The 19,996-nt window shown below is 28.2% G+C and overlaps 2 protein-coding genes across 2 annotated transcripts in view; one reads left to right on the top strand and one right to left on the bottom strand.

Moving 5' to 3' along the window:
• LOC126851779 (cytochrome P450 4C1-like) overlaps positions 1-19,996 on the bottom strand; it is a 421,874-nt gene that overhangs the window by 284,978 nt on the left and 116,900 nt on the right. The gene's annotated exons all lie outside the window — the stretch shown is intronic.
• Positions 8,134-19,996, top strand: part of LOC126851774 (plastin-2) — a 48,476-nt gene continuing 36,613 nt past the window's right edge. The window contains exon 1 of the mRNA XM_050596087.1: positions 8,134-8,616. Coding sequence (XP_050452044.1) covers positions 8,566-8,616 — 51 coding nt within the window. The 5' untranslated portion in view covers positions 8,134-8,565. The remainder of the gene's footprint in view (positions 8,617-19,996) is intronic.

Genomic DNA, 19,996 nt, shown 5'->3' with positions numbered 1-19,996 from the left:
GAAAATTGTTAATAAGAAAGTATTTTATTAATTACAAAATTTTTTTCCCAAAAAGATCCATCTTATAAAAAATTTTTGATAAGCTGCATTAATATTTCATCACATATACAAAAACCATCATTATTTATTATAAGATGTCTATACTTTCCGGCAAAACTTGGAACTTTCAGGAATTTTTTTTAGAAAAATTAGGAAATTCCTCATAATATTTTATCAGATCTCTATAAGGGAATTTTTGAAAAAAATTTATTAGGATAATCTTGCTCTTACATTAGTATAAGTCAATAAAATTCTCCAATTGACCAAATTATATATATTATATATAATATATCTGAAATATATATGTAATTCATCCCTTTTTCATCCATTCTTTTTTTTTGTAACTTTTTACGCTAAGTTGCTAAGAATCGATTTATGTACACAAATTAGAATGATCTATCTAAAATAAATGATGAAGATGATCTTAAATAATCTCATGACCTTCATCTAAGATCAAACCATTACAGCACCTCTTATATCCCCTTCGAAATCGCGAAATATTTTTTTTTGTAAAAGGCATGGGAAAAAAGATATTTAGGTGCGGACATTAAAATGATTTACCTTATTATATATACATATATATATATATATATATATATATATATATATATTTTCCCTCTGTTTATATATTCAATGTCTTATTGTTAATAAAATACTGATGAATATGCAATATACATTTTTCATTATAATTTTTAATGATCCAAAAATGAAAATATTACGCAAATGAAAAATGCTAATCTTACGAAAATCATTTAGTTTTTTTCAGTATATTTCAAATATATTTTATACATGCATTTTCCTATTTAATATTTAAAATTTAAATGGTTTTTTATATTTTCGTATGAGTGAAAAACATATTAGAAAATGCAAACAATAAAAACAAACTTATTTCAAATAATTACATATAAAAATTTTATCTGGAGTTTTGAACAAAAACTCTTAGAATAGGATAAAAAAATTACGAAATTTTTTTTACAAAATTTGAACAGACATCTTGTATTATCAATATTTATTCTAGGCTAAAATATAGTAAAAGTGCATATTAACGGACCCAGTTCCAATGACCTTGATCTTGATATATATCAAGGTAATCGGCCTGAACAATTTTCAAAAGGTTTTAGCCATTATCATTAAAAAGTTATTAACAAAAAAAATTTACTAAATAAAACGTAATTTTGTTTACATCATGTATATATTTATAATAGAGCGTTCCTTTAGCAGAATCATTTATTTGTAATAAATCGAACGCGTGAGTTGGAGAAGGATTTTGCCCTGCACCTCACCTGAAAAAAACTAACCTAATAATCTAGCCCTGTTCGACGAATCTTTTATTTTAAGTAATAATTCAACCTTTGGCATTTGTAGTAGAGGCTCCACCTCTTCTCCACCGACATGTATAAGTTGTTTATACATACATTATTTTTCTGCAAAACTATTCACCCCGAATAATATGTTTTGCTTCTAAGAAAAGGGTTCGGTTAGGTTAGTTTTTTTTGGTGTGGAGATGCAGAGGGGCAGGGTTTTTCTCCGTTCACGCGTTCGCTTTATTATGCATAAATAAATAAATCTGTTAAGTTATTGTTTTATTATATATATAGTATTTTAAAATTACATATAATTCGTTGAAATTCTTTTATTAATAACTTCTTAATAAAAAAAATGAGCGACGCTAAAAATTTTGGAGGATATAATTCGAATGTCCTGATTAGGATAATATAAACCTTGACAATATATATCAAGATCAAATAAAGTCATTGGGGATTTATGGCACAAAGATTATATAAAAGAAATATATACAAAAATTAGATTATAGATTATATAAAAGAAATATATATATATATATATATATATATATATATATATATATATTATATATAATCTCTGTGCATATATAGAGGGTGTTTCAAAAATAAGTGACTAACTTTAAGAGCATATTGTACTCACCGAAAAATGAAAAAGATCATATGAACGCGAGTCCAGTTTTGTTTCCAAATTATAATAAACATATTTTATATAATAATTACATATATATACATTGATATTTGATTAAAGTATATGGACTTTTTTCCGGGATATAATATTTTATTTTATATATAAATTTCTAGTCTAATGTGAAATTTAGCACGTAGAACGTAGAATATGTTATGTATTAAAAAAACAGTCCTAAATTATAAAAGTCAAGTTTAAGAAGATAGCTTTGTCCAATTATTGTCCATTATTCATTAAAAATCTTGAATTTTTTCTAGTTTCTTTTCTAGGGATGTGAAGAAAATAAATCAAGGAACGTATTGTATGTTTTAAAAACTTATAAGCATAATAAACATGCTTTATGTAGTACACGTACATACGTATACAGGGTGTCCCAGATTAATGGGGATAAAACTCGTGTACAGATTGAGCGGGCCAAACCGAGTCGAAAAGTCCTTTATCATTTTTTTTTTGTATAACGTTTAATAAAAGAATTTTTATTGAGTAAAGTCTGGCCAATCATCACTGATCGTTAGCCAGGTGCACGTTGGCACGTGAGCCGCGCGCCTGGTAGTGTACGTGAGTGCTCAGCTGTCACACGCGGCTCACCGACGTGCGCCCGGCTAACGATCGGCGATGATTGATCAGACTTTATTCAATAATAATTCTTTTATTAAGCGTTATATGCAAAAAAGCAAAAAAATGATAAAGAATTTTTCAACTCAGTTTGGTCTGCTCTATTTGCACACGAGTTTTGTCCCCATTAATCTGGAACACCCTGTATATATGCATCATATATTACGCGTGATGTAGAGGAATTTTGATATTTTATGAAAACGTCCTGCATACGAAGACAGAGAATTATATATTACATCATTGAATGTAGTATAAGAAGAATATCAATGAATATTTAATTAATAGAAAATCTATCGCATATGTGAATGCAACTTTGCTAACAAGCCGTATATAAACATATATTACATATTTTATTTAAAATGGCTTGTGAAACAAAAATTCTCGATGATGTGTATACATATATTTTTGTATAATCAATAAGACCGAATAATCGATAGTTTTGATTATCGTGCTGAGAAACGCTATATATATATAAATAAAACACAGTGTATATATATTTCTAAAGGATAGCACATATTTTCCAAAATGTCAATGAATTAATCTTTAAGTTTCGATTTTTCTATATTTTATTTTGTATTACTCTAACTTATGTATATTTGCGTTACTATTTCAATATAAAAATATTTTGCATTTAACAATATAATAATATATCTTTGCTATATAAATTTTCTTTATTGAATATACATAAAACGAATGTTATTATAAACAGGACTATCAAAAAACTTATACAGCTTTATCATGTAATATTTATGCTATATTTGTATTATATCTGCATATTGTTACATTTTTAATTGTAGCATCATTTTTCATGTGTAATTCAATCAGTACTGATGGGCAATTATATGTAGTTGTGCGCAAATATATTAAATTAAAAACATTAAATTGTTCGAGATTATTTAAGCAATCGATCGATTCAATGTGAACTGTTACGTTTTTTCGAGCGCTAGTTTTGTAAGTATACTTTGCGACCTTGTTATATATATATATGCACATAAAAATATGACGAAATTGTCTTCTAATCGGTAGATGTTATATTTTTAGACGGAAATATGTGCTTTAGAAATTTTTGAAAGAAAAAATATTTTCAGGAATTGGCTTATTATTGGTTTTTTATTAGATAGATTTTATACTTATTGCTAGAACTTTTAGCATGCTTTTTTATGTACAGATTATTGTTATTTACAATTGTCTTTGTTAATAATAATTAATAAGTAATAATAATTAATAATAATTAATAATAATTTTTTGTTATGAGAATTATTGTTATGATATATATTGTATATAATATGAAACATTTTACGATTTCCGACCGAGGATTCTAATTTAATAGATATAGTGATAAAGATAAAAATATCACTTCACGATAGGACTTTATTTGTGAATCCGATTCTTTCGATAAGAAAACAATTTATTTCTTGTTGTATATATTATCATAGATGTATCTATCAATAAATCAATTAATGTAAAAGAAATTATTATATATATATCTAATTATTGAAAGTATTTTATATACAGGGTGCGGCATTTAAATTGAGACGCCTAACTAGAAAAAAAAATAAAACAAAATGAAAAGAATGTTTCAGACAGAAGTTGTAAAGTTTCAAAGGGAACTATTGTAGTGGTACTATTAATTTGATCTTTAGATGGGGTTTCAAGATGAAATAAAGATCAATTTCTTTTTTTTAATAGGACCTTAATTTTTTAAACACCTATGCTTGTTGTAATCTTTCTCGCGACGAATTCAAAATCATTCGAGGTCAAATAACTCAAGTAGAATTTATAAATATTTCTAAGTATCTTCTGAAAATTTTTTCTCAAGCCAATAAATTGAAGAACGTAGAATACATTTTTTCGGGCTATACAAATGATACACATGAACGAAATGACTAGTATACTTTCATTCTATTACACACTTGGTTCTCAGCGAACATCATAAAATGACATGTTGTTAACTGAAAGACACAATAATATTATTGTAGGCAATAATATAACGCGCATCTTTCAGTCATTCAGTCATTCACTCGCTAAGAATAAACTAATGTAGTATAAAAAGGTATACTAGTCATTTTATTCTTGTGTATTATTTGAGTAAAAACTTGGCTTAAAATGGAAAGATTAATGGTCCATCATGTTCTTCATTTTTATTAAATTGAGAAAGAATGTTCAGAAGATGGAAATATAATTTATAAACTTTACATTTGATCTTGAATAATTAATCATTGATTTGTCACGAGAAGGGCTACAAACTAGATGTTTAAAAAATTAGAGTGCCATTAAAAAAAAAAGTAGATCTTTATTTCACACTTTGACACTCCACTCGAAGCTCAAACTAATAGAACGTCTCCTTTGAAACTCTATAACAATCCTACAACTTTTGTCTCAAACATTTCTTTTTATTTTCTTTTATTTTTTATACAGAATGTCCGGAATTGCACCACCCGTTGTGTGCAGGTACAACAGATAAAACTGAAGAAAAAAGTCTTGTACCATTTTTTTATAACACTTAATAAAAGAGTTATTATTGACTGAAGTTTGATCTATCATCGCTGATATTTAGCCGTTCTCTTGGTAGTATGCGTGAGCGCTCGGTTGTACAGTGGCGAGCCATACCAGGCGCTCATTGACGTGAGTCCAGCTAAAGATCGACTTTATTCAATAATAACTTTTTTATTAAGCGTTATAAAAAAAAATGGTATAAGACTTTTCTTCTCAGTTTTATCTGTTCTACCTGCACACAATGGGTGATGCTTTCGACTCCGAATACTTTGTATATTTTTAGGCGTCTTAATTTAAATGCCGCACCCTGTATATTATATATATACAGGGTGTCCCGAAACTTTTCACACTCGAAGTGTAAAGGTTGGGCCAAACTGAGTCGAAAAGTCCATTTTCTTCTATAACGCTTCAGAAAGAAGTTATTATTGAGTAAAGTCTGACCAATCATCGCCGATCTTTAGTCAAGCGCACGTTGGTGAGACACGCGCCTGATAGTGTGCGCGAGCGTTCAGCTGTTACAACTTCGCACCATACCAGGCGCGCGGCTCACTGACGTATGTCTGGCTAAAGATTGACGCTGATTAGTCAGACTTTACTCAATAATAACTTCTTTCTGTAGCGTTATAGAGGAAAATAGTACAGGACTTTCCGACTCAGTTTGGTCCAATCTACCTTCACACTTCGGGTGTGTCAAAATTTTTGGGACACCCTGTATATATATATATATATATATATATATATATATATATATATATATACTATATATATATATATATGTATATATGTATGTATATATGTATGTATGTATGTATGATGTAGTAGTATGTATGTATGTATGTATGCATGTATGTATGTATGTACATGTATGCATGTATGTATGTATGTATGTATGTATGTATGTATGTATGTATGTATGTATGTATGTATGTATGTATGTATGTATGTATGTATGTATGTATGTATATATGTATGTATGTATGTATGTATGTATGTATGTATGTATGTATGTATGTATGTATGTATGTATGTATGTATGTATGTATGTATGTATATATATATATATATATATATGTATATATATACACACATTTTTAATTCCCTGATATTACTTAATCTTATTCCTGATATTATTTCATGATCTTTCTCTTTTTCTCATTTTCTCAATATCTGTTATTTTTTGGTCTTTCTTTGGTAATGTTTTCTTGTTATTTTGTTTATTATTATTTAATCATTATAAAATTAAAAACTATTAAAAGATATCTTTTTCTAAAGTTTTGTCAACTACAATTTATATTAGAAAAATATATGTTTTCTAGATGTAATGCGTTTTGTTTTTTTTTAAACAAATTTAGTTTATATTATGTTTTTATTTCTTCTGTTTTATTATTTCTACATTCTTGAGTTAAACCTATTTTAAATTTTTATATTATACTCTAATATTCTTGTAAGCGTTTTTGAAAAAGAATTAAAAAATGATTGCAGTTGATCTTTAGAAAATTCAGAAGGAATTCAGTGTATATCTCTCTCATTATTTAAAAGAGATCGATGTCCGTAGAAGTGTATTCCATATAACGGATGGGAGAGACAGAATGTCAATAAAGAGAGGTGAGAAAACAGGAAAGTGCTCGAGACATAAATTTTTTAGATGAATACAAGTTTTGAAAACGCATTATTAGTGTCTTTTTAATGTAAATTATTTAATAATCTAGCATAGTATATATATATATATATATATATATATATATATATATATATATATATATATATATATATATATATATATATATATATATATATATATATTTTGTATTATATTATATATATATATATATATATATATATATATATAATATAAATTTACAAAATATGATATGATGATAACTTTCCTCAACATTTTCGTCGTAGAAAAATTTTCTCCAAATTGGCCAGAAAATTTGTTACTAAAAGAGAATATCTGATGGTTCCAGGATACTTTTGTAGAATTAAAGATTATATATATATATATATATATATATATATATATAAATAAGTATAGAATTAAAGATTATATATATATAATCTTAAAATTCACCAAAAATTTGTTATTGAAAGAGGATATCTATATATATATATATATATATATATATATATATATCATATAATTTAATTCTATATACAAAAAGCATTCTGGAACCATCAGATATTCTCTTTCAATAATACATTTTTGGTGAATTTTAAGATTATATATATATATAATCTTTATATATCTTTATATATATATATATATATATATATATATATATATATCTATATAATCTTTATATATCTTTATCGAACACTAAATAATTTTTGAGATATTTTATATTTTATACTAAAATATGTCAGATTAAGATACAAAAAATAACTCAAAAAATTCTTAATAAAAAAATATTTTATTATAGTGTTTTGAAAAGCTTTCGAGATAAGCTACAAGAATATGCAATAAAAAATGGGGATTTCATTTAAAAAATGGAAGTTGACCTTCAAATAACCTTGAAAATGACTTTTAATGTCAAATCCAAGGTCACTATTAGATAGCCCTCTTTGTTCCCTATAACTTTTTTCCAAATCGTTTTCTGTCAAATGTTGATCTTGAAAAGTTATGAGGGTGGAACTTTTAAAATGGGACACCCTGTATATATACACACTCACACACACACACATAATGTGTAATATAGAATATAGATAAGTAATAATTAAATTAGATAATAATAATTCAACAACTAATTTTATTTTTGAGTGTATTTGTTAAATGAAATTTAAGTGTACCCTTTGTGTGTGTGTGTGTGTGGAACAAGTGTGCAAATTTGGGGACCGACATATGTCAATCCAGTCAAACTGACGCTGGGCGGTTCGGAAAGACTCGTGCGTTCTCGGTGACGGTCGGGGCGCTGACGCGCGTGTGTGTGTATGTGTGTGTGCTCTCCATCTTCCTTATTCCTACTCCTATCTCTCTACTACCTACAGACCTACAGTGCCTACGCCAGTCTCTGCCAGAGTCAGTGTTCGCTGCGACTCCGAATAGGTGGGATGTTGTTGCGTATTTAACTTCAGCTGGCTGAGATCGCAAAATCCCAAAAACGTTTTTTTCCGAAACGCGCATCGTAACCGAGCCGTTTTCTAGTCAATATCAAGTATCGAGTATCGCGCGTTCGTGTTCGCGCGACGATATCGAGTAAAAAAATCGTCGATTGTGACCATCGACAGTACCGTCGCACGTTGCGTGCCGCATTGTGTCACGGTGTGTACAAAGTATATATGCGAGCCGCCGGCGCCCGAGAGGGATAAACTGTTCGAAAGAGGAAGTGAGAGAGAGAGATTGGGCGGGCGTGAAAGAGTGACAGAGAAGCATCTGGGGTCGCTGTCGCGGAGAAAGGAAAGGCGGAAGGATTATATATTCGGACAAACATGGCCACTGCGATCGACGACCGGCAGGAGCTATTGGAGCAATTTCAAGCGGTGAGTGTATTGTTGTGTCCTCGTGAAAAATTTGCGCCTCTCGGATCTTGCGCCAGAATGATAACGCACTTTTCTCTGTTTTCTGCGGTCTTAGCTATCGCACGCGGTTTCTTATCGATCGCCGGTTTTATCAATGTGGAAACCTACCTACCCTCTAGACTGCGTTCCCAAATTCACTCCTTGAAGTAGAGTAGCGTTTGGTTGACCAATCAGGACAGAAGAAGTTTTTGTTTCTTTCGTTCTTATTGGTCAATTAAACGCTACTCTACTCCAAGAAGTAAATTTTTGAACGCAACCCTGTAAAAGCCGCGCCGGTTGTCGCTTGGAAGCCGCCCTGTCAATCGGTGCTAGTCCACGCCTCCTGCGCACCTGTGAATCAGAACTACAATCGAGAACGTCCTTTTGAGGTGAATCATATTTCCCATGCACCAGGTGAAACATACCGATTTCTCACTTCTGACTCGTACGTTAGAGATTGACGTATGTCATGTTGTCATTTGATCATAAGATTAAATGATCTCAGAAGTTGGCCATATCACAAGGCCAAAAATAAAACGCGATATTTTAAGCTTGCAAAACTCGTATAATATGTAAAATATTTATATTAAATCACATATCATTGTATTCGTTTCAAATAGCGCTTTTATTGTGTTGAAATATCTGCATTGTTATAAAAAAATTATGTCTCCGTTTGTTAACACAGATAGTTTTATTTAATTAATCAGATCTAAATTTAAAACTATATTATTTAAATAATGCAAATAATGTAAATTATATATTATTACGAATAATATAAATTAATTATTATTATAATAATTCAAATTGTGTTATTAAACAAATTTGTTTCTCTAATTTAAATTTACTTTTTACATTTCATATTTTTAAATTTTTATTTCTCTAAGAAATTTTGTTTTTATTAAATTATATAATTATATTGAATTACAATACACTTTTGTCTAAATGAACCATTAATTAAATGAACAAAAAAATATATCATACATTTAGTGTTCATTTATGTGTGACACACAATTTGTAAAAGTTTTATTAATATCATTATTTTTCGTCTGTGTATCTTTGGACAATGCAGTTGAATAAAATTTTATGATACATAGATTAAATATTATTACACTCATAATATATGATTTGCACGCGGAGATGTAGCGTACATACTTGTTTGATTTAATAATATTTTTTTTAACACTGTTGAGGCAATTATAAACATAGATAGCGATATCGATAAAAGAAGCAACAAGGCATTTAATTGAAACTGAGATATCAAAATATTGAAATTGAAATAACAAAAAATTATACAATGATTAATAAATAATAGTTGCACGATATAAGCCTAATATAAAAATTCAAAAATTATCAGCAACAATTTCTGTAATTAAAAAACTTACATAGTACTATATTTCGCAGTTTTATGAAATAACTATGTGAGATACAAATACAGAGATAATAATTATTACTTATAATTTAGAAGTCCAAATCTACATTTTATAGAATATAAATAAAATTGGGGTGGGGAGAAGAGATAGCCATTCTCTGTACATAAACATTCTCCAATCGTAGTTTCGTTTTTCGTGATATTTGTCCTTTGTGTCATCATCAATAAATCTCGTGACCTCTTCAATTACATTTTATCTTGTGCGAAGATAAATAAGAGAAATCACAGATATGCTATAGTTTGTGCAAATACAATTAGAGAGTCTTGTTGCTATTCGATTGTATTCTATTCTTTGTGAAAGACTTTTCACAGTTGATCAATTGCGAGCGCTTGTAAATCTGTTTGTGAACTGCTGTTTCCAAAAACAGTTTCTTTTTTTATCACTGCGATTTCGATCGTTTTCGAAAGGCAGCTTGATATCTACTTGATAATAAGTTTTTATTATGTGAAACAATATCGGAAAATAGGCTTTTGTTAAATTTTTAAACGACGTAATAATAAATGTATATTTAATGTTTTTAGTTATTCTATTTTTAATGGAATTTTGATTAATATGCATAAAAGGTTACACTTCACCGATGACTTGACATATGTTGTTAAGGACATGACCCTGAGTAACTTTTCCTTATAACTTAATCGGGGGTCTCTTACAGTTTTTTAAATATTTAATATTAAAGTTTCACAGTTTTAATGTATTTTTTGTTATAAAATAAGGAAAAATAAAGGTTGTTTTTGCGTAGATCAGACGTCGAAAGTAAGGTTCCACATGATTTTATAACTTTTCACTTTATATTTACGCATTAAAAAATTTTAATTTTAATCCATTTACGACTTATATGTCATTTTTTTATGATAAAAATTTTATTTTTAATCAATAAATTGCCTTTATGCTAGCACACTCACTTACATCAAGTCGTAAACTAAAAAACAATTACACTAAAATTTATTATTAATTTTGAAAATATTAAGACACATTTTACATTATGATATATTATGAACATATAAAAGTAAAATTGTTAAAAATAAAAAGATAATAATACTAGTTTTTTATAAAATTGATTCTTCTTAATTGCTCTCTAAAAAAACTATTTAGGAATTTATTGCTCACTGTTTAACTTAGACAAACGAGCGAAAGGTGTGACGATGCTAGCTTGTCTACAAGAATAAAGTATATTAACGCAATTAATTGCTATAATGATTTTGGTCTTAAAATGTTTCCTGAATTAATTGTTCGCAAGATATTTGCTGTGTTTTGAAAATGGGAATGTTAGCATAATGATAAATCAACATCTCCATTTTTAACATAATTAATATAATTAATATAATTTTCTTGCTTGCTAAGTTGTAAGTATTGAAGATTTTATATGAAATTTTTAGGATTTTTTTTAAAGATAGTGTACCCTTTGTGATATTGCTTTATCGAATCCCGCGTAATCTCGGACAAGCAGCGAATCTATGGTATGCACGAAAACATTTAATCAGGTTGTATTGGAATATCGACAGGATGTAGTTAACACTCAGCGAGAAATTATCGGTTTCGCAGTTATAATTTCCGTTTTTTGCAAACCAATAAAATCCGATAAAAAATTATTTTTTAAAAAAATTATTTTTTTATTTTTAATATCGAATTAATTTCACTTTAATAGGTTTTAAGTCAGGTCTTGGGTATATATCTAATGTTAAGACACAAAGCTATTTCTTTTTCACTGCGTTTATGCAAATATAATATTGTGTATAATAAAATTACGAGAGAACGAAGATGAAAGCTGTATCTTAAAAATAATGACCTTAAGTTACTACAAGCAAAATAGTGGAATTGTTCTTTTCCGCCTCGATCATATTGTCGAGAAAGTCTTCAATTATCTTATTGATCGCATTACCGGTGTGCGAGAAGCACAACCCCTTCCTACATCCTGCAGAGTAAAATTATACGAACGATATATTGTATAAGGGCCCATTTCAAAAGTCCACCCTCATTGTCATCTCCATGACGTGATGAGTCATCACACTTTAAAGTCGATAAAATACAATACGATATGCTTGCGGACAGAGATTACTTTTTTTTACGCGTGAAAAATATTTCTTGGAAAGGATTAAAGAAAGGATTTGTAACTATTTTTTTACAGCTTTGTACGCATTGATATGTATATTGTACATTTATCACGCTTAATATTTAATATCTATTAATTTCATTTATGCTTGTTATCATGCTATTTATTTCTCACTTGTGATATTTTATCTTAAATATAATTTCTTTATTTATGTTTTTGTTTTCCTTTTCTTAATTCTTAATATTTTTCCGTTTCCTTTTTTTTTATTTTTTGATATAAAAATTGTATCTCTTGCAAATATTCGAGACTCTCGATGTTAAGAAATACAATTATTTTGAAATAATAAAACATTCTGTTGTAATTTTAAAATTAATAAATAAAATTAATAATAAAATAATAAAATAAAAAACTATAAATTATAAATTACAATTTATAAAAATTATAAAATATGATAAAATAAGATAAAATAATATATTTAATATTAATAATATTATAAAAAAACATTAATAGGTATAATCATGATTAACAAATCATATATATTACGACGAAACAGTGTAACGAGCACAATTTTAGAATGGTATAATCCTTCTTTGAGAGTTCGTTTCCTTCTTCAAACTCGACTGGCTGTAAAGACAAAGTGTGAAAGAGCGACATGTACATGTTTTTCTAACGAATTACCTGTCACCCTTTCGCTGTTGTTCTTGACGAGATGATTCTTATTCTTATGCATTCAAGCGTATCCTTTTTTTACATTGTCGTAAGCACGGTCATATGTGTATTCAAATACTGAATCAGGGAATTAAAGTGTACATATAGAAAATTATTTTTATAAATAAATAAATAAACGAGTACATTTATGATGCTTTTAATTGATAATGTAAACAAAGATAAGCATGATGCATACTGGACAATGGAAAATTGTATGAGTGTGCAGTTTTTCTCGCGTTGATATTATTTTCGATGACACGAGAATGGCTATTGGATGTTATATTTTTTTAACGTCGAATTTTTTAATAATCGAGATTAAAAAATTTTTTATTAGAATCGATTTTTTAAAATTATGTAATGAAAGAATGTATGATACAGATAATGATAACATATATTTAATATTAATATATGACCGTCAATTTATTAAATAACTCAATTAAGTTAATAAACTCTTCAAATTTTATTTCTTTCTAGTTTTTGATATCTTTATAATATTTTTATAATTTTTGATTAAATTTTTATCAACATTAACTTTTAATGATCTGCGATTACTACTTTTTTAACTTAGCCACTTGTAATAAAAATACTCTATGAACACGCATTGCAATATGTTTTTCTTTCAAATACCATTTTTTGCGGATCATGTTTCATCGGATGTCTATGTGATGGGACAACGCATATACTTTGAATTATAGATGATGAAAGAGCCAGACGCGGAATAAAGTCGAAGTGTGTGCATGAATTCGAGCTGTCGAAACTCGCATTTCGCTCACATTTTCTATCCGATATTCGCTTCTGGAATTTCGCACTTTATTTGCTAGCAAAAACAATTCACCGTGTCAGCATGGTGACTTTTTTCGTATCACACAATCGAGTCAATATAAAGATATTCCAAGCATTAAGATTATAATTTTGTAGCTTGATTTTAGTGACTGAAATTAAATTATTTATTTATTTATTTCTATTTATACATTAGAATCTTGTATATTCACTTCTATTACATTTATGTTGCATTAAATAAATAAAATAAATAAATACAATAAATACAATAAATAAATACAATAAATAAATAAAATATATATATATATATACATATGTAAATTTATGAAGTGAGTCTCGTGACGCGTTGCACCGTCCCTGCTTGTTGTACCGGATTTATAAATAGCTATTTTCAATTATAATTTAAAAATTAAACTTTGGACAAAATTTTGTAAAAGGAAAAATCATCTCAAAATTTATTCAAGAATATGACATTTTAAATACATCAGGTTGTTTTGAATCACCCTGTACATACATATATAAGTAAAAATTTATATATGATATATACATATGAATAGTTATCATTATAGTTATCGGTTTACGCATGTAGATTATTCACGCTAGAGCTATAACATGCTTGTGCGTATGTACACGCGAAAAGATCATTCGAGAATAAATAAAAGCACGTGTACACAAGCGGCCACACGAAGCGCGTCGTGTCATCGCGTTGGCACGTGCCGTTCTTTTCTTATCCAGCAACCGCGTTGGTCTTCCATAAAAACAGTCGGAGACCATCCGCTGTGAATAAATAGCGTTTAGTTCATTCGACGTATACGTGATTATAACGAGAACAAAAATATTGACGATAAATATCGAGAATATTAGACAGTACAATTTTATTTACGAATTTAAGACTTTGTGCGAAGTTTTATTTGTTAATTAACTTAGATTTTTTTATTCATCAATTTTAAGATTTTAAATTTCTAGGTTTCCTCTTTCGCTAATAATAAGATGATTAAAATGATAATTAAAAGCATTTGCGCTTTGTGATTATATAATAATAATAATAATGTGCAAATACTGTTAACAGATGCATTTCATGCGCCGGAGGTTCTCGAGATATCGCGAGATTGTGTTGGTCAAAAACTATTTCATAGCTTTACAAGCATGAAATTAATGCGAAATCATTCACCGATATTCGAAGAAATATTTTATGCATTGTTGAATATAAAGCAGAATGATTTGGCAAAATAATGTAAACAAAAGGGAATTAAATATCTTTATATAATGCTTTTAAATTAATACATATTCAAAAACATGTTAGATATATTATTAAAAATTATGATAGCCTTCCATTTTCTCTCTCTCTCTCTCTCTCTCCTTCTTTAAACATTATCTACGAACATAACTTTGAAATTTTTGCGATGCAAATTTCGTAATGATGCGTCAGAACTAGAAATGAATAAATTTTTTTTTTTAATTAAAAAGACAGTTAAAAAACAAATTTTGTTTTTATTATTTTTAAATATAATTTTATTTTTTTAATATTTTTTTGTTAATAAAAATATTAAAAATAATAAAAAACTAAAAGTTCTTATGTTTTTAATTTATTTTTTCGAAAATAATTTTAATGGATTAATAAGACTTTTGCGGCAAATGAACTTGATGATTCGGATAATTTTTAATTAGATGTATAACAAAAATTTTTATTAAGTTAAAAATAATAATTATATAATTATAGCGAATTGAAATGTCAGCTACATTTAAAATAACAATGACTTTTAGATGATTTATCATCTAAAAAGTTAAAAATAGTAAAAAATCAATTTGCAGTAATTAAAATATAAAGATATTAAATATCTGAAAAAAATAAAATTTTGAAGAAAAATTTTTTTTTTATAAAAAATCATTTTTATAAGAAAGAAAAACCATTTTGTTATTTTTCTATTTACATTTCTAATGTAAATAAAATCTAAGACATTACATTGTATGTTTATTTCGAAAATGAGAGATGAGATAAGAAACAATTCGTTTACAATCGCAAAAATAATATATATTATCTTACAATATTTATATACCCGTGCGTTTTAGGATATTCCTCGAATTTGTGCAGAGCGAGCCAATTCGAACGAATAGACGCAGCTGTCGTAAACATTGTTCTTATCATTATAAGGCTAATAATGTCTACTATTCCAATTTGCTGATCAACTACGTTGCTACAACTTATAGCGACATATTACAATTGTTATGTAATTGCATGCTGCTGGTATAGCAAATGGGTCGCGCGATCGACTGTTTAAAAGTAAGATCGTTACGTAACTGCGTCTAGGTCGCTTGTGTAATGCACATATTACATATATTTTACCAAGCAATGGTTCTCAATAAACTGCAATATCTTTCTGAAAAACTTGAAATTCCCTCTCTCTTTGTCAAAGATTTTTTTTTTAACTAGGGGATTATCATGGAATTTTATTAGGGACATACAGAGAATTTTTTCAAAAATTTTTTTTGATAATTTTACTCCTACAAGTAGTCGGCAATTCACCAATTTGTCAAGTTGTGAATTATATGTGTTTAAAATATATTATAAATATATTATATATATATATATATATATATATATATATATATATATATTATATATTTTTTTTTCTGTTTATATAGTCAATGTCTTACAATTAATAAAATATTGATTATGCAGTATATATTCTTTATTTATATTTTTAATGTAAAAAGAATTGCAATGTTATGTAAATAAAAAATGTTTATTTTACGAAAAGCCATTTCTTTTTAGTATACATTATCAAATCTAACATTTAAAATTTATTTTTCTTTTGTATGAGTGAAAGGCATTAAAAAATGCACACAATAAAACTTATTTAAAAAAAATTTTATTTTACAACATTTAAATATTGTCTAATTTTACCTGAAATTTTAAACAAAAATATCTAAAAGATTATGGAAATTTTAGGGAATTTGTTCACAAGATTTGAATAGACATCTTAATAAGACGTATGACAAATTATTTTAAAGATGACATCGACTTAAGCAGTTTAATTAAGCGAGCATTATTTACGAAAAAAAGGTTTATTCGACATTATTTAGTAAAAGGTTAATATGCATAAAAGGTTACACCGATTTTATTGCCACTTAAATATGTTGTAGGGGAGGTTCTTCTGAGTACCGGTGTGAACCTAGCATCTCAAATGTTAGCATCTCACAAATAGTCTTTAAACTTACTTGCATCCGGCATAGTTCTAGGAGTTCTGATAAGTTTCAATGCGAACCTATGTGTCTAATTTTTTGATGGTGGAGCCGCTTCGTAGGGGAGCGGAACCCACTGTGTCCACGCATATACTTTTTAAAGCAAATTGAGATTCTATATGGGTTGTACATGAGTTGAACTTCGCTTTGCTTGAAAAGTTGTAAACCCAAGTGGAATTTCACTTCTCATTAAAAAGTATATACGTGGAAGCAATATATTCCGTCTCCCTCCCTCCCCTGCGGGGTGACTTCACTATCTTACTACTAAAAAATTAGACACATAGATTGCATTGAACCTCGCTTTGCGTGGAAAGTTATAAACCTACGTGGAACCTCACTTCGCATTAAAGTGTATGCATGGACACAGTAGGTGCCCCCGACCGGAAGGGCTTCACTTCCAGAAGATATAACCTAATCCAAATCTATTTCTAAAATTTGGTTTGGATTATGTGATATAACTCAAATTGTAGCTTCGGGTAGATTTTTTTTGGGGAGGGGGTGCAGGGAAAGGGGCCCCGCCTCTCCTCCGCCTATGCCTTAAAGCCATAAGCCCTTTTCAATAAAAAAAAAAATAATATAGATTATTACAGCATACACAAACTTTAATGCCAAACTTCAATTTGTCATATCTTCTAAACGAATGCTTTTCCTCACTTTTTTCTTACGGCAAATTATTCAGAAGAATCTCCCTTATTTAAGTGGCAATAAAATCGATGAGGTGTAACTTTTTATGCATATTTACTAGTTAAAAATAAAATAAAATAAAAATGCATTACTTACATAAGATTTATTCTAGCATTGTTTCTTGATAGCGGTCAGATTAATAGCGGTAGTTAATGGCGTAACAATGTACGATAAGTTTGGTAGTGAATCATTCTTGATATTATATTTAATAACAATCTTCTTTAGTCACCTCCTTTAAGTACGCAAGAAATGATTGCTATAGTAACTAAATTATCGTCGTTCAACATTTATAAATTTATATCACAAAAAAAAATTTTAAATATTAAATGATATGAAATATATTCTCTATAATCGTTATTATACATTTTATTATAATTTTTATTGAAATATAAACTATATAATTATATAATAATTATATAATATTAGAATTTTTAATTAGAATATTTATAATTGGAAATTTATTTTCGCAAAATCAATTTTTATAAAGCTAAGATAAGAGAACTATAAAAGAGCAACTTTTTTATCATTATTTGTTACTTTGACATTTAGTGAATTTAATTTTCTTTCTGCATTTGACATTTTTTGCGTATAATTGCATTTTATATCAATCAATACACACAAAACACACATATATGTATACAGGGTGTCCCAGAGCACCTATGACAACGCTCGTGAGCGGGTAGAGCACAGTAAACTGAACAGAAAAGTCCTTTACTATTTTTTGATCTGAGCTTTCTTTTCATTGTTATACGATGTTAAAGTTAGCTAATCAGCTCCTGTCTATGCAGCAGAAAGCCGTCTCGTTACTCCGACCCCCGATGTCACTCTTTTGTTTTCCGTTGTAGACAGGCGCTGATTAGCTAACTTTATCATCGTATAACAATGAAAAGGAAGCTCAGATCAAAAAAATAGTAAAGGACTCCTGTTCAATTTACTGTGCTCTACCCGCTCAAGAGCGTTGTCACAGGTGCTCTGGGACACCCTGTATATGTATATATGCATGTGTATATAGGCATGTGTCAATCCCTTGATCAACCCATTAGATGTCTTTTTAATAACTTCTCTGGCTGATTTGGAGATGATTTTTCCTCGGCGATGTCAAAGGAGAGATTATCATTTTTTTCAAGTTCTTAGTTTTTGCCTTTATATATCATTGTAACTAACAATAAGTCTTAAATTAAAAATCTATGAAAGTAAATTTCTAAGCTGAAATTAATTGAAGAATATAATTGTGTCTATTTTCTAATTTCACAAAAAGTTTGCTCTACGAAAAACTGTTTTTTTTTTTAAATTGCTTATATCGGAAATTATCGATATTCTCATTGAAGAAAAATCATTTCTAAATTAGCTAGAGGATCTGTTATTAAAAGAATCCAGTGATTATTTTGGACATTCTCTGTATATGTATATACATATAAATATGAAGATATATATGAAAATATCATACATAATGTTTTCCTTGTTTAAATTGCCTCTATATCGCAAATGCGATCAGTAAGGAATTTCGCTATAGATTTGATTAATACGAGACCGCTGTACTATGAATGCGATCATTATGGCAGGCAACTTATCACTCGAACCTCTTTTTGTTCAGTCAGAGAAAATTAATTTGAATTCCGTCTTTCATACCAACTGGGTGTTCCTGCTGTCTGTTTACCTTTGTATACTGCGACCGGATCGAGTTTAAATACGTACAAAATTCTTCAATAAAACAAACACACGCACAAATATTATTTTAAAGTGTTAAGATTTAACTGCTTGTCCTAATTAGAAGTTATGCCACTTGCGAGATATCCGGCAAAGTTCTAAAAAACATATCAATTATTTGTTACTATTCCCTTGAGAAAAATATTATCTCGCAACTTGTAATAAATTGTAATTTATTATTAGTAAAATAATTAATTCGGTAAGTGTTGATATTACCGTCACCTCATCGATTTCAATGATCTTGACATATGTTGTCAAGAACATGGCTCTGAGTAACTTGCAAAAAGTTTTAGCTCTCACTCGTCTTTTATTAGAAAATTATTTACAATTAAATAGTACCATAAGAATACATATTAAAAACGATAATCTGAATTTCTCCAAGCATGAGCGTTTTATATTTAAGTATTTAGTTGTATATTCAGTAGTTGTATATTTAACAAGTTATTAGTTGCATATTTAAGTAAATGTATGAGCGTGGGAGGGGTTCTGCCCCTTCCTCTACATTCCCGAAAAATTCTAATCTAACGTAAATCTATTTTTAGTTTTAAAATTAAAATTGAATTGTGTTAGAATTTTTTCGGGATGGTGATGCAAGAGGAGGAGCGGAAGCCCATGCCCTGCTCATTTACTTTGCAATGATTACATGGACAATAAATTAACACTTTTATAAATAAATTAACACTTTTAATTATGAACAAATAGATGCTTTTTTCAATGTCATTATAAATATTCGATATCATTCAATGTCATATTTAATGTC

The sequence above is a fragment of the Cataglyphis hispanica genome, chromosome 8 (genome assembly GCF_021464435.1).
Source record: "Cataglyphis hispanica isolate Lineage 1 chromosome 8, ULB_Chis1_1.0, whole genome shotgun sequence".
Classification (NCBI taxonomy): domain Eukaryota; kingdom Metazoa; phylum Arthropoda; class Insecta; order Hymenoptera; family Formicidae; genus Cataglyphis; species Cataglyphis hispanica.
This window is presented reverse-complemented; position numbering and strand designations above follow the sequence as displayed.